The sequence below is a fragment of the Thalassophryne amazonica genome, chromosome 6 (genome assembly GCF_902500255.1).
Source record: "Thalassophryne amazonica chromosome 6, fThaAma1.1, whole genome shotgun sequence".
Taxonomy (NCBI): Eukaryota; Metazoa; Chordata; class Actinopteri; order Batrachoidiformes; family Batrachoididae; genus Thalassophryne; species Thalassophryne amazonica.
This window is the reverse complement of record NC_047108.1, coordinates 123562037-123578531: the sequence shown is the minus strand read 5'-3', so window position 1 is coordinate 123578531 and position 16495 is coordinate 123562037. Positions and strand designations below refer to the sequence as shown.

The window sequence follows — 16495 nt, the reverse complement described above, 5'->3', positions numbered from 1 at the left end:
GTGGAATTCTACATCCTGGGTAGATCCAGAGACACCTGTGCATGGGTTTGTTTAATGTCAGACGCTATAAACACATGGCACTTAACAGATCCTTAGCCTGGTCCGATGGCTGGGAAATCCCAGATGACCGTGGCCTGAGGACCTGCTGCAGCCTTCATCTACCTTCACAACCACTGGGTTACAACCATCACCTCCTCCACCTGATCTGCTGTTGAGGACTTGTTGTTACACCACAGCCCCATTAACCATCTGTTGTTCATTGTTCATGTTGGGCCTTTGCAGTTACTGTAGTGGTCACAGGGCACACAAGGTCCCCACCATATTTAACCCCAACAGGCAATCCCCTACTTAATCCGTTCCCTAGGTGTCATGACATGGATGAGGGGTTGGATTTTGACACCCTCTAATAATAATAAGTCCTACGTATGTAGGTCCTGTTGCCCATTGGTTTGTTGTGGCAATCCCTCAGTGATGAGGAAGATGGTCTCTCAGTCTATTGTTGGACGGGGACGTGGAGCAGAAGATCCTATTGGCTCTTTAATGGATTTTTAACCTTTTAAATATTATTTATGACCTACACATAACATCAGATGACATGAAATATAATGAAACATGACATCTGCATCATATTTAACCTTAATTTAAATCAAGTTACAAATGCAGTCCATTTTCTTCTCTCTTCTTATGCAGGAGCTGACCTTGATGATGGTGGCAAAGTACTCTCCATTGATGTGGTTCTCAGTCTTCAGGTACAGGTCACGAAGTTCGCTGGCTCCCACAGGATTGTATTTGGCATTGAATTTGTCGAAACGTTGGAACGTTTGCCTTCCCTTCAAAGGAATGACAGAGCAACAAGGGAAAATCAAAGAAAGTTGCCAGAACAGAAGCTAGCGTCAAGTTTTACAGAAATAATATCAGTGGCCACATTCTGATGGTGTATATAAGCTTTAAAGACTAAAACGTGCAACAGTGGCCTGACACATTGACACGGAAGAGAACAATCTTTGTGGCGAAACATGATTTGACATTAATCTTGATTTCAAGAAAGTACATCTGAAACTCACAGTTTATAAGTAAAAGTTTTCACTCTTCAGATATTCAGAGATTACAGATACAAGTACTGAAAACTTTGTATCCTTGTAGCTGTTCACTAAAAGATAAACATAGTGCATCACGTACGGCGTGCACATCCAGAGAGTCCACGGTGAGGTCATAGGGGTGCAGGTTCAGAGACTTAAAGACTTCTTTCAGGGTGACTTCCTTTCCTTGCACTTTGTGCACAACGCGGTCTGCATCCTCGCGGTAGGACTTCTTGATGAAGCGCAGGAGGTGCTTCTGGTTCATGCAGGCAGCAGCGTGGATGTGGGTGTCTACCTGGATAAGACACAAACACACACACACAGAGAAAGAACAGCATCTCTGAGCCAGTTGTGGTTATGTGATGTAACTGCTCTTGTTGGACAGTAGAGGGAGCCTCATCACAGGAGGAGAAAAGTTTACACATTTTAATCTAAGACACATTTTTATCACCATACAGGTGAATTTACCGTCACATGGCATTTGCTAGATAACTATTCTGCAATTTCTAAATGATTGTATGATAAGAGCAGAGTAGCAAAGAAAATAATGAATCACTGCAAGTACAATTATGAGCAATATAAATTCTCAGTCTGTGTTCTACATTCTGAAGCTCTTTTTTCAGTTGACTGTTTAAAATTTTCTGAACTTGTGAGGCCGAAGTATGCAAGAAACACTTTTCGGTCAACTACGTTCAAACAGCACAGGCTGTCGTGAAAGACCATAAAAGGAATTGGTTTTCAGCCTCATGCCACTCATTGAAAGTCTGCTGGATGGTACAGTCAGGTGCATAAGTATTTGGACAGTGACACAATTTTGTAATTTTGCCTCTTTAATGCTACCACAATGGAGTTAAAATGAAACAATGAAGCTTCAACTGTAAGGAGTCAAAGAAGCCATTTTTTATACCCAGTCCTCAATGATCCCATTGGAACAAATAACCCTTTTCAAATCTAGGCTTGGGTCTCCCATGTGCCTTCTGACAAATTGTAGCTGAAATTCCATATCCATTTGTGTTACACTCCATCATGAAGCTGCATAACTGGTGATATAAGTTATAATATATATTTGAAGATACAGGCTGTTGGAATACCTGCTGGGCATTGCTGCCTGATGCACCTCCACCAGTGCACTCTATACAAGTGTGCTCCCCCATACACCTATGGGCAGGAACGGGTCATCAGCTGGGGACCACCAGTCACCGATGTTTCGCTCCTTTAACCCCAGTACATCAATCAATTTCAATCAATTTTATTTATATAGCGCCAAATCACAACAAACAGTTGCCCCAAGGCGCTTTATATTGTAAGGCAAGGCCATACAATAATTACGTAAAAACCCCAACGGTCAAAACGACCCCCTGTGAGCAAGCACTTGGCGACAGTGGGAAGGAAAAACTCCCTTTTAACAGGAAGAAACCTCCAGCAGAACCAGGCTCAGGGAGGGGCAGTCTTCTGCTGGGACTGGTTGGGGCTGAGTGAGAGAACCAGGAAAAAGACATGCTGTGGGGCGGAGCAGAGATCAATCACTAATGATTAAATGCAGAGTGGTGCATACAGAGCAAAAAGAGAAATAAAGAAAGAAACACTCATTGCATCATGGGAACCCCCCAGCAGTCTAAATCTATAGCAGCATAACTAAGGGATGGTTCAGGGTCACCTGATCCAGCCATAACTATAAGCTTTAGCAAAAAGGAAAGTTTTAAGCCTAATCTTAAAAGTAGAGAGGGTGTCTGTCTCCCTGATCCGAATTGGGAGCTGGTTCCACAGGAGAGGAGCCTGAAAGCTGAAGGCTCTGCCTCCCATTCTACTCTTACAAACCCTAGGAACTACAAGTAAGCCTGCAGTCTGAGAGCGAAGCGCTCTATTGGGGTGATATGGTACTATGAGGTCCCTAAGATAAGATGGGACCTGATTATTCAAAACCTTATAAGTAAGAAGAAGAATTTTAAATTCTATTCTAGAATTAACAGGAAGCCAATGAAGAGAGGCCAATATGGGTGAGATATGCTCTCTCCTTCTAGTCCCCGTTAGTACTCTAGCTGCAGCATTTTGAATTAACTGAAGGCTTTTCAGGGAACTTTTAGGACAACCTGATAATAATGAATTACAATAGTCCAGCCTAGAGGAAATAAATGCATGAATTAGTTTTTCAGCATCACTCTGAGACAAGACCTTTCTAATTTTAGAGATATTGCGTAAATGCAAAAAAGCAGTCCTACATATTTGTTTAATATGCGCTTTGAATGACATATCCTGATCAAAAATGACTCCAAGATTTCTCACAGTATTACTAGAGGTCAGGGTAATGCCATCCAGAGTAAGGATCTGGTTAGACGCCATGTTTCTAAGATTTGTGGGGCCAAGTACAATAACTTCAGTTTTATCTGAGTTTAAAAGCAGGAAATTAGAGGTCATCCATGTCTTTATGTCTGTAAGACAATCCTGCAGTTTAGCTAATTGGTGTGTGTCCTCTGGCTTCATGGATAGATAAAGCTGGGTATCATCTGCGTAACAATGAAAATTTAAGCAATGCCGTCTAATAATACTGCCTAAGGGAAGCATGTATAAAGTGAATAAAATTGGTCCTAGCACAGAACCTTGTGGAACTCCATAATTAACCTTAGTCTGTGAAGAAGATTCCCCATTTACATGAACAAATTGTAATCTATTAGATAAATATGATTCAAACCACCGCAGCGCAGTGCCTTTAATACCTATGGCATGCTCTAATCTCTGTAATAAAATTTTATGGTCAACAGTATCAAAAGCAGCACTGAGGTCTAACAGAACAAGCACAGAGATGAGTCCACTGTCTGAGGCTATAAGAAGATCATTTGTAACCTTCACTAATGCTGTTTCTGTACTATGATGAATTCTAAAACCTGACTGAAACTCTTCAAATAGACCATTCCTCTGCAGATGATCAGTTAGTTGTTTTACAACTACCCTTTCAAGAATTTTTGAGAGAAAAGGAAGGTTGGAGATTGGCCTATAATTAGCTAAGATAGCTGGGTCAAGTGATGGCTTTTTAAGTAATGGTTTAATTACTGCCACCTTAAAAGCCTGTGGTACATAGCCAACTAATAAAGATAGATTGATCATATTTAAGATCGAAGCATTAAATAATGGTAGGGCTTCCTTGAGCAGCCTGGTAGGAATGGGGTCTAACAGACATGTTGATGGTTTGGATGAAGTAACTAATGAAAATAACTCAGACAGAACAATCTGAGAGAAAGAGTCTAACCAAATACCGGCATCACTGAAAGCAGCCAAAGATAACGATACATCTTTGGGATGGTTATGAGTCATTTTTGTTGTGTGCTGGGGTGTTTGGCTGGCTTGGTTTTTGTTTTCTGTTTCTCCCACCAGGTGGTATGCATTCAGGACTGAGTGGCTGAGCATTAGGACCTCACCCTGAACACCTGAGGCTTGTTATCACGTGCAGGTCATCAGGACTCACAGCTGTGGTGTATTTTGTCTTAATCAGAGATTGCTGCATTTAAACCTTGAATGCACAGTGTGTGATTGCCAGAGACTCGACCTTGTGAGCAGACGTGTGAGATCGACGTCAGGAGAACAATCTCACCATTACGGACGCAGAGACCGCTCCAGGTTTGACGCCACAGTCTGTGAAGGAGGATTGGGTGAGGTCTCACACTCTTCAGCACACTTCCTGAGGTAATTCGGTTTTTGGTGACTTTTATGAAGTAATGACAGATTTGGTGTCCCTCACACCTTGTGTTAGTGAGCTGTCACGTTATGCTAATTGTCTAATCAGCTTCTGCTGCAGTGGAGATTTGAACTGAGTTGTTCCGTGCCTGCAGGGTAAGAAGCTGATGTATAGATTTAAGCCAGGAAGTGTTTGCTGATTGCGTGCACCTTTGAGTTGTGTCTCTGTGTGGAGTTGGACTCACCTCATGTTTTCCCCGCTGACACCCCCCTCTACCTGGGGGGTGTCAGCGGGGTCCCTGGGTCCGAACTTCTGTGGCTCCGGACCGTTTGCGCTGTTGAGAGCACGCCGTGTTTCCACCTCACCAGACCGCGGACGTTTGGTTGTTTATCACTACACTGTTATGTTTATTCAATTCTGTTATCTTTTGAACCGTGCTCTGCTCATTTTATGCTGGGTCCTTTCAAATGCTGGGTCGGTGCTCCGACCGCGTCCGAAACATAACAGTAGTCTCTGGCCATTTAACAATGGACCAGCGGAAGCAGAGACGGTATTTTTGCCGGGAAGGCTGCAGCAGATGTTGGAGTTGATCCGGGATCAGTTGCGGGTGCTCTCCGCCCGGGTTGTGCGCGTTGGTGCGCGCATGGCGGAGTTTACAGTTTAGGTCGTGTCGCACCCCGCTGTTACGGCTGTAGCCCCGTCTCCTCCCATGCAGCTGGCTCCGACGCCTGTTGTAGCAGCCCCGGTGGTATTTAGTTTGCACTTTAAGCTGTTTGTTATAACCTGCTGTCGTTTACAGCAGTGTGTATTGGTTTTTACTCTGTTACCACAGGGATTTTCTTATTTGGCACTTTGGCTCCCTCTGTTGGTGACAGAGTCATATACGGTAACAGATGTGCCTGCACATATACTGTGTCATATACGGTAATGGGAGGAGGACACGCAGGGGGAGAGCGTGTGGTGGTTGTGCTGTTAAGATGTGGAGTGAGGGGGAGTAAAAGCCATAAAGACAAATAGCCTCTGGAGCAATCATTTACATGGTGTCAGAAGTGCAAACCGGAGAGACATGGCGAAGTTCAACCCCCCGATAAACTTCACATTTGACAAACCTGCTGAGTGGCCCGACTGGAAGCAACGTTTTGTGAGATTCAGAACTGCTACCAAACTTAGCACTGAAGATGCTGCCGTGCAGGCGAGCAGCCTGATATACGCAATGGGAAGCCAGGCTGAGAATGTGTTTCGTTCGTTCACGTTTGGGGAAAATGAAGATGACGAAGACTTCAATTGCGTGCTGGCTAAGTTTGACGAGTACTTTGTGCCGCGCAGGAATGTAATACACGAGCGGGCTTGTTTCCACCAACGCGTTCAAAGACCTGGGGAAAAAGCAGAGACTTTTATAAGGGCTTTGTACGAACTGGCAGAACACTGTGATTTCGGCGCGAGCAGGGAAGAGAACATTCGCGACCGAATTGTTGTTGGTATACTGGACAAGGACGTCTCAAAACAGCTCCAGCTAAAGCAGCAACTGACCCTGGCGGTGGCGATAGAAACTGTTAGGCAGTCCGAGGAGATCGCCTCACATGTTAGCATGCAAGGAGCAGAAACTGGGCTCCTGCATGAAGTGAATAACAAACCTAACAACAACATAAAATTCCGAAGACAAAAGAAAAAGGGGAATAGCGGACATAACGGAGATGGCAAATGCGGAAAGTGCGGGAAAATGCGTCATAACAGAGACGAGAACTGCCCTGCGCGGGAATCCACATGCAATTCGTGCAACAAAGTGGGGCATTGGAGCAGGGTGTGCAAGAGTAGGAGGGCTGTATGCGAGGTCACGGAGCAGCAGCAGCAACTGTCATATTTCCTTGGGGCAGTGAGCAAAGCAGTTGCGGAAGCATCAGAGCAATGGACAGTCAAATTGTGCATAGGCTCCACTCCAGCTGAGTTCAAGATCGACACGGGGGCCGACGTGAACATCATCTGTGAAGAAACCTATCACTCACTCAGACTCAAAACACCACTCGAGCCTACAGACATCCAACTGGATAGCCCAGGAGGGGAGTTACAGTGCATTGGACAGTTCCAGAGCACTGTGGCTTACAAAGGAAAGAGACACCCACTCACAGCATACGTCGTCCGGGGCCGCACAGTCAGCAACCTCCTCAGCAGATCACTGTCTGTGAAGCTGAACCTGGTGAAGAGAGTGGAGGAAGCGGTGTGTAACACAGGACACCTGCAAGCATTTGGCGAGCATGGAACTCTTAAGACTGAACCTGTAAGAATACAGCTGAAAGACAATGCTCAACCGTACGCTGTCCACGCAGCTAGGCGCGTGCCAATTCCCATGCTCCAGAAAGTCAAAGAGGAACTTGAGGGTATGGAGAGGAACGGCATCATAGAAAGGGTGACGCAGCCTACCGACTGGTGTGCATCCATGGTGCCAGTCTTAAAGAAAAACACTGGTAAAGCACGTATCTGTGTGGATCTAAAAAGACTGAACAAAGCAGTTAAGAGAGAACAGTACATCTTACCTACCACAAACAAAATTATAGCTAAGTTGAGTGGTGCCACGGTCTTCACGACGCTCGATGCAGCCAGTGGGTTCTTCCAAATCCCACTACACCCAGACAGCTGCAAACTCACGACCTTTATCACCCCGTTCGGCAGATTCCACTTTAAGAGGCTGCCGTTCGGAATAACCAGCGCTCCCGAGATTTTCCAAAGGAAAATGATGGAGACAATGGAGGGGCTGGAAGGAGTGGAGATCTTCATGGACGATGTGCTCATCTATGGGGCCACAGTGAGTGAACACGACCAGCGTCTGGAAAAGGTCATGCAGCGCATCGAGATAGCTGGGTTGAAGCTCAACCGCGACAAGTGTTCCATCAGACAACACCAGCTGCGCTTCCTCGGGCATCTCATTGACAAGGATGGGATTCGGCCCGACCCAGACAAAGTCGAGGCTATACAACAGCTGCCACCACCAACGAACGTACCAGAACTGAAGAGGATCCTGGGCATGGTAAACGACCTCGGAAGGTACATTCCCAACCTGTCCACAGTGGCACAGCCGCTGTACGAGCTCCTGAAGGGCAAAAATGCATGGACATGGGGTCTCGTACAACAAACAGCTTTTGAACACACCAAACAGCTACTGACAACGGCACCAGTTCTTGCCTACTACGATGTCAGCAAACCTACGGCCGTGTCAGCCGGACTGGGAGGAGTTCTCCTCCAGCTTCATGGGCAACAATGGAAACCTGTCGCATACTGTTCCAGGCGACTCACCGACGCAGAGACACGCTACGCCCAGATTGAAAAGGAATGTCTGGCCGGCGTGTGGGCGTGCGAGAAGTTCGACAGGTACCTCACTGGCATTGAATCATTCAAACTAGTAACTGACCACAAGCCACTTGTGCCGCTCATAAACAGCTGCAACTTGGACAACGTACCTTTGCGGTGTCAGCGTCTCCTAATGAGACTGAGATTCAGTCCCGTGGCAGAGTATGCTCCTGGGAAAACTCTGATAGTCGCAGACACTCTCTCACGTAGCCCGCTGTCCACATGTACCGAGCCGGACACTCAGTGATGTGGCGTGTTATGTTGCTAGCATAGTGGGGGTAATCCCTGCTAGCCAGAATAAGATGGAAGAGATAAAGATGGCAACTGCAGAGGATGCTGAACTGCAGTCACTCATAAAGTTCATACGGACAGGATGGCCAGAACACAGCTGCAAGGTGCCTGTGGGTATAAGACAGTTCATGCAGGTCAAAGCAGAACTGTCAGAGCACGATGGCCTGGTCCTCAGGAGAAGCAGGATCGTGGTCCCGCAGCTGATGAGAAAAGAGATTCACGAGGGACACCAAGGACTGACTAAATGTAGGGAAAGAGCCTACTCATCAGTGTGGTGGCCCGGTCTCGCTACAGAGATAAGCGGCCTAGTGTCATCTTTCCAAGTGTGCTTTGAACTGAAAAGAACACAACAAAAGGAGCCACTCATCTCTACACCACTTCCAGATCGTCCGTGGAAGAGAATCGCAATGGATTTATGTGAGTACAATCATCAGAACTACCTGGTTGTCTCAGACTATTACTCTAGATTCATAGAAATACTGCACATGCCATCCACAACCAGTACACATGCAATACGTAAGTTGAAGGCAGTCTTTGCCAGGTTTGGCATCCCAGACGAAGTAGTGACGGATAATGGGTCGCAGTTTTCTAGTGCTGAGTTTCAGGAGTTCGCGAAGCAATTCGACTTCACACTGCACGTCCAGCCCACACCACCCACAGGGCAATGGGCATGCAGAGAGGGCCGTGCAAACAGCTAAGAAGATCCTCAAACAAGCGGATCCAGTGCTGGCCTTGATGATCTACAGGTCCACTCCGTGCTCCTCGACCGGCTTCAGCCCTGCAGAGCTGTTAATGGGGAGAAAAATCAGGACAACGCTCCCTACCCTGGAGAAGAATCTTCGATCATGGTGGCCGAGCAGAGCAGCGGTGAAGGAAAAGGACGACCGAGAAAAGGCCAAGCAGGCCTACTACTACAATCGCCGCCATGGAGCCCGATCTTTACCTGTCCTACAGCCGGGCGATGTGGTAAGGTCCAAGTTAGACCATGAGAAATCGTGGTCACGGTCAGCGGTGGTTTCAGGAGAAAGCACCACTCCGAGATCACTCGTCATAAAGACACAGCAGGGGGCTGAGCTTCGGCGGAATCGCCGCCACCTTCGACCTGAACCGGTTTCCCAGTCTTCCCTACCGGCGATCAGCGACAATACTGAGACAGACACTCACTCTGCCGTGTCAGAAACGGTTCCCTCCAGTCAAAGTGTGACTCCACCTGTAAGCCTTATACCCGGTCAGACTGTGACAAGATCTGAACGGGTGTGCAAACCAGTCAACAGGCTTGACCTGTAGATGGTACCTATGGCCTTTGGGGGGGGTTATGTAAAAAAAAAAAAAAAAAAAAAAGGGGGGAACATAGAGATGGAATGTGAACAGAAAAGAGAACGTTTGTATTGAAATGGCATTATTGTTGTGAATGCTGATCCAAGTTCTTGCGGAGTTGAATCTGTAATAGAAGTTACATAAATGGGTTAATATTGATTTGAGATGCTTCACAGTAAATGTAAGGAGATTTGTTCCAAATATAAGTAAGCAACGGGTTGTTTGTTTTAAGGGGAATAATCCATTTTGAAGGGGAGATGTCATATACGGTAACAGATGTGCCTGCACATATACTGTGTCATATACGGTAATGGGAGGAGGACACGCAGGGGGAGAGCATGTGGTGGTTGTGCTGTTAAGATGTGGAGTGACGGGGAGTAAAAGCCATAAAGACAAATAGCCTCTGGAGCAATCATTTACAGGTTCAAAGGATGGAAAATACGTTTTTCCATTCTTTGCACTTGACGATGTAGGCCAATGTTAGTTTTTTTTTTTTTATTGGTCTATTATCTGTTTCTTTTAGTATGAGGTGTTTTTATCAGGGGTTAATTTGTTGTTTTTGTGGCTTTTTAAGCACTGTCTGTGGTCTGGTGGAGTTGAAAATGCAGGCTGTCTGGAGCATAGTTTGACCCAGGTGACTTTATGTTAGTCTTTCTTTTTTATTTCTTTTGGTTTCACCTCCCAGGGTTTGATGGGATGGTCCTCTGGGGGGTGATGGGGGGGTAATTGGGTTGTTTTTTCTTTTTTTTTGTTTTTGTTGTGCCCTCTCTTCTCCTCTGGCTCCAGCTGTGTGAGCCGTACGTTGTCGGCGTTGCTGGAGTGGTGCAGTTTGGTTATGCTGGGCGTTTCCCAGGTAACCTCTGCACCGGGGGGGGGGGGGGGGGTTTGGGGTATTTGTTTTTTACTTCCCTGTCTTCTCCTCTGGCCCCAGCCATGTGAGCCGTAGGTTGTCGGCGTTGCTGGGGTGGTGCAGTTTGGTTATGCTGGGCGTTTCCCAGGTAACCTCTGCACCGGGGGGGGGGGGTTGGGGTATTTTTTTTTTACTTCCCTGTCTTCTCCTCTGGCCCCAGCCATGTGAGCCGTAGGTTGTCGGCGTTGCTGGGGTGGTGCAGTTTGGTTGTGCTGGGCGTTTCCCAGGTGACCTCTGCATCCAGGAGGGGGGGGGTTTGGGGTGTGTTTTTTTTTATTTTTTTATTCCCTGTTCCACCTCCGGCTTCAGCGCGCCTTTGAGCCGTACGCCATCGGCGTAGCTGAGGTTTGGGGCAGTGGAATATACCCGTGGCTGGTTTAGAAGTCGGAGGGGTGGCGCCGTCTTGTGCCGTATGCCATTACCACTGTTCACTCCTCCCGGTTGACTTTTAGGGTATAGTCGTGGTTGGTGACACTGGATGTACTTCCAGTTTCCACTGCACTGTGGGGTTGGGTTTGTTTTTTTTTCCCCCAGTTTCCGCCCTCAGGGTGCGACTGTGGTGTCCTCTGGGGGGGAAAGGGCTGTGGGTCCATCTAGCCGTAGACAGCCGGGGCTGGGTCTGTTAGTCATGGGGGGGCGTCTCCTGGGGTTTGATGGAACGGTCCTCTGGGAGTCCCCGTGGGTGACTTTGGATCCCAGAGGGACCTCGGCTGTGGTTATTACTCCTGGAGCTGGCGGGATGTCCTCTGGGGGGTGTTGGTCCCTACATGTCATCTGGGGGGGGTGTAAGAGTTTTTTTTGTTTGCAAGCTTAAGTTTGGGTTGTGTTTTTTCTTTTCTGCTCTTCCCGGGGTTTGATGGGACGGTCCTCTGGGGAGGGGGGGTTGGTATGGTTGTTTGTGTTTGTCTTTTTTTTTGTTTTATGACTAAGCAGACTTTAACACCCAGTCGGAAGAAGGCTGAGTGCACAGGTTCAAGAACTCCTGGCCAAAATTATGCAAAGTGAACAACTAAAGTAGAGTCGACAGGAATGAACGCAAAGATGCAGTCAGAGGTGGAGACTCTAACAGGTTTGCTAAATGAAACAGAGGGCAAGACCATTAAAGTCAACAAAGGACATCTCTGCACTGGAGTGTCAGCTGCGGAGCAGTCTGCTGCAGACAGGCTCAGGGTGGGAAAGGATGAGCTCCAGGATGAGAGTGATGGTCTCGGCACAAAGTTCCCTGTTGACAGAGAAGAGGCGGCTGGAAGCGTGCGTTATCCAGCTGAGGGAAGAGCTGGAGAGGCTCAACATTGAGATGATCAATGACTGCATGAAGAAATTAACATTGCAGGTGGAGCAGCTGATGATGGAGCTGTCGTCAGAGCACAGTAACGCACAGCTCCTGGAGACGGGCCTTTCCCAGCTGGATCGTCAGCACAAGGAGCCGAAACAGAAGCTGCAGGAGGTGTTTTTTGTTCCCAGCCAACATTCCAGCTATGGTCCCTGGAGGGGGGCTTTGTTTTTTCTGGCCCAGGTCCGTGTGGTCGCCGGGAGGCTTCCCGTGAGGGTGGGGTACTGTTGTGGGCTGGGGTGTTTGGCTGGCTTGGGTTTTGTCGTCTGTTTCTCCCACCAGGTGGTATGCATTCAGGACTGAGTGGCTGAGCATTAGGACCTCACCCTGAACACCTGAGGCTTGTTTTCACGTGCAGGTCATCAGGACTCACAGCTGTGGTGTATTTTGTCTTAATCAGAGATTGCTGCATTTAAACCTTGAATGCACAGTGTGTGATTGCCAGAGACTCGACCTTGTGAGCAGACGTGTGAGATCGACGTCAGGAGAACAATCTCACCATTACGGACGCAGAGACTGCTCCAGGTTTGACGCCACAGTCTGTGAAGGAGGATTGGGTGAGGTCTCACGCTCTTCAGCACACTTCCTGAGGTAATTTGGTTTTTGGTGACATTTATGAAGTAATGACAGTGGATTTGGTGTCCCTCACACCTTGTGTTAGTGAGCTGTCATGTTATGCTAATTGTCTAATCAGCTTCTGCTGCAGTGGAGATTTGAACTGAGTTGTTCCGTGCCTGCAGGGTAAGAAGCTGATGTATAGATTTAAGCCAGGAAGTGTTTGCTGATTGAGTGCACCTTTGAGTTGTGTCTCTCTGTGTGGAGTTGGACTCACCTCATGTTTTCTTTCTTCACAGACTCGGTTTGTCACGGCCACCTGGGGCGTGTCGGCGGGGTCCCTGGGTCCGAACTGCTGTGGCTCCGGACCGTTTGCGCTGTTGAGAGCGCGCCGTGTTTTCACCTCACCAGACCGCAGACATTTTTGGTTGTTTATCACTACACTGTTATGTTTATTAAATTCTGTTATCTTTTGAACCGTGCTCTGCTTATTTTATGCTGGCTCCTTTCAAACGCTGGGTCGGTGCTCCGACCGCGTCCAAAACATAACAAATTTTTCTCTAATGGTTAAAATTTTATTAGCAAAGAAAGTCATGAAGTCCTTACTAGTTAAAGGAATACTCGGCTCAATAGAGCTCTGACTCTTTATCAGCCTGGCTACAGTGCTGAAAAGAAACCTGGGGTTCTTATTTTCTTCAATTAGTGATGAGTAGTAAGATGTCCTAGCTTTACGGAGCGCTTTTTTTATAGAGCAACAGACTCTTTTTCCAGGCTAAGTGAAGATCTTCTAAATTAGTGAGACGCCATTTCCTCTTCAACTTATGGGTTATCTGCTTTAAGCTGCGAGTTTGAGTTATACCACGGACTCAGGCACTTCGGATTTAAAGCTCTCTTTTTCAGAGGAGCTACAGCATCCAAAGTTGTCTTCAATGAGGATGTAAAACTATTGACGAGATACTCTATCTCACTTACAGAGTTTAGGTAGCTACTCTGCACTGTGTTGGTATATGGCATTAGAGAACATAAAGAAGGAATCATATCCTTAAACCTAGTTACAGCACTTTCTGAAAGACTTCTAGTGTAATGAAACTGATTCCCCACTGCTGGGTAGTCCATCAGAGTAAATGTTAAGAAATGATCAGACAGAAGGGAGTTTTCAGGGAATACTGTTAAGTCTTCAATTTCCATACCATAAGTCAGAACAAGATCTAAGATATGATTAAAGTGGTGGGTGGACTCATTTACATTTTGAGCAAAGCCAATTGAGTCTAATAGATTAAATGCAGTGTTGAGGCTGTCATTCTCAGCATCTGTGTGGATGTTAAAATCGCCCACTATAATTATCTTATCTGAGCTAAGCACTAAGTCAGACAAAAGGTCTGAAAATTCACAGAGAAACTCACAGTAACGACCAGGAGGACGATAGATAACAACAAATAAAACTGGTTTTTGGGACTTCCAATTTGGATGGACAAGACTAAGAGTCAAGCTTTCAAATGAATTAAAGCTCTGTCTGGGTTTTTGATTAATAAGCTGGAATGGAAGATTGCTGCTAGTCCTCCGCCTCGGCGCGTGCTACGAGCGTTCTGACAGTTAGTGTGACTCGGGTGTTGACTCATTTAAACTAACATATTCATCCTGCTGTAACCAGGTTTCTGTAAGGCAGAATAAATCAATATGTTGATCAATTATATCATTTACTAACAGGGACTTAGAAGAGAGAGACCTAATGCTTAATAGACCACATTTAACTGTTTTAGTCTGTGGTGCAGTTGAAGGTGCTATATTTTTTTCTTTTTGAATTTTTATGCTTAAATAGATTTTTACTGGTTGTTGGTGGTCTGGGAGCAGGCACCGTCTCTACAGGGATGGGGTAATGAGGGGATGGCAGGGGGAGAGAAGCTGCAGAGGTGTGTAAGACTACAACTCTGCTTCCTGGTCCTAACCCTGGATAGTCACGGTTTGGAGGATTTAAGAAAATTGACCAGATTTCTAGAAATGAGAGCTGCTCCATCCAAAGTGGGATGGATGCCGTCTCTCCTAACAAGACCAGGTTTTCCCCAGAAGCTTTGCCAATTATCTATGAAGCCCACCTCATTTTTTGGACACCACTCAGCCAGCAATTCAAGGAGAACATGCGGCTAAACATGTCACTCCCGGTCCGATTGGGGAGGGGCCCAGAGAAAACTACAGAGTCCGACATTGTTTTTGCAAAGTTACACACCGATTCAATGTTAATTTGAATTAACAATTAATACATCTCTTGGTGGCGGAGCGATGGCAGGTGTCTTCACCTGCCACCCCCTGCTGATGCCCTAGGTGTTCTGCCCCCACCCCCTATCTCTCCTCCTTAGCCATAGCCAGAAGCTTCCCTTCTCCACCTCCTCTGCTAGCTCCTTGATGGCTTTGCGGCTCCCTGCCCCTGTGCAGCCAATGTCTCGCAACAGACGAACTGTTGAGGAGCCCACAAAGCCCCTACACCCCACCTCAACAGGGCATGTAATGGCTTTCCAGCCAGCCTCCTGACACTCCGCCGCCAGGTCAGCATACTTGGAACGCTTACGTTCATTAGCAGCCTCCATCCCCTGTTCCCACGGGACAGTTAGTTCTACCAGCAGAATGGTCTTGTGTGGGACTGACCACAAGATCAAGTCTGGCTGGAGCGATGTTTCCACTATCTCCCTGGGAAACTGGAGCTGCCTCCCCAGATCAACCCTCATAGTCCACTCACCACCGGGTGAGAGGAATCTTGATGTTACTCTCTGGTGGGTGAGTTTGGGGTTCTCCCCAGCTCTTACAAAAGGGATGGAAGGTCTCGCTGGGACAGGAGGTTTGCTGTTGGCCCCTTGTCTGCATGCCTCTGCCACCTCTGCCAGCTTTTTCAACACCAGGTCATGCCGCCACCTGTAGCGGCCTTGAGATAGTGCGGTCTTACAGCCTGAGAGGATATGCTGGAGGCCTGCATTGATGGTGTTGCACAGGGGGCAGCTTTCTTCCATACCAAACCATAAGTGGAGGTTTCGGGGACAAGGCAGGGTGTCGTAGGTGGCCCTGATAAGGAAGCTGAGTCTGGCCTGGGGGATCTTCCACAGGTCAGCCCATGACATGCGCCTTTCTGTGACGCCTTCCCAAGTCATCCAGCCTCCTTGACGGCTTTGAGCCACCGCTTTGACACGTAGCCGGTCTTGCTCCGTCCTTGCCACCTCTGCCACCACCATGGCTCTTCTTTGTTCCTTGAAGGCCTTGGACCAGAAGATGGGGGCCTCGCCTATAAGATATAAGTTGCACTTTGCACAGTTTCTTCAGTCGCAGCCACAGAAGCCTTTAACTCCTTCAAGGTTATTCAGGGTGTCTTGGTGGCTTCCCTCATGAATCTCCTCTTGTACGGTCACTCCCTCTTTCACAGTTTTATTATACAGCTCAATTTCCTTTATATATTTATTTCAATTTATTTTCCTTTATATAGCGCCAAATCACAACAGAGTTGCCTCAAAGCGCTTCACACAGGTAAGGTCTAACCTTACCAACCCCCAGAGCAACAGTGGTAAGGAAAAACTCCCTCTGAGGAAGAAACCTCAAGCAGACCAGACTCAAAGGGGTGACCTCTGCTTGGGCCATGATACAGAACAATTCACAGAATAATTCACGGACGAATATACAGGAATTGCTGTTGGTGCACAGGACAGGAGGGTCGCCAACACAAATACAACTCCCATCTCTGGATGGAGCTGCACCTTAAACAGATATAAAAAAAAACAGAATCAGGCATCAGAAAGACAAAAAATACTGTATAATTTGCCAGCATTAATCAACAGGAAAAACAGAAGAAACACTAAGGTGATCGCCGGCCACTATCCCTAAGCTTCACTAAAAGACCCAGAATTTAGAATTTTAATTTAAAGTTGACCACTCCAATTACTAATAACATGAATTAAAAGAGTAAAAAGCGTGAAACAAAACTGTACCAGTATGCTAGCCATATGAAAGGGAAAAGAAGT

At 46.9% G+C, this 16495-nt stretch overlaps 1 protein-coding gene across 2 annotated transcripts in view; it reads right to left on the bottom strand.

Annotated features, from left to right (window-relative positions):
• Positions 1-16495, bottom strand: part of ampd1 — a 39658-nt gene that overhangs the window by 13141 nt on the left and 10022 nt on the right. For both annotated transcript variants that reach the window (XM_034173343.1, XM_034173345.1), the window contains 2 exons: positions 1180-1374; positions 699-830 (listed from right to left, as the gene is read on the bottom strand). In XM_034173343.1, coding sequence (XP_034029234.1) covers positions 699-830; positions 1180-1374 — 327 coding nt within the window. The remainder of the gene's footprint in view (positions 1-698; positions 831-1179; positions 1375-16495) is intronic.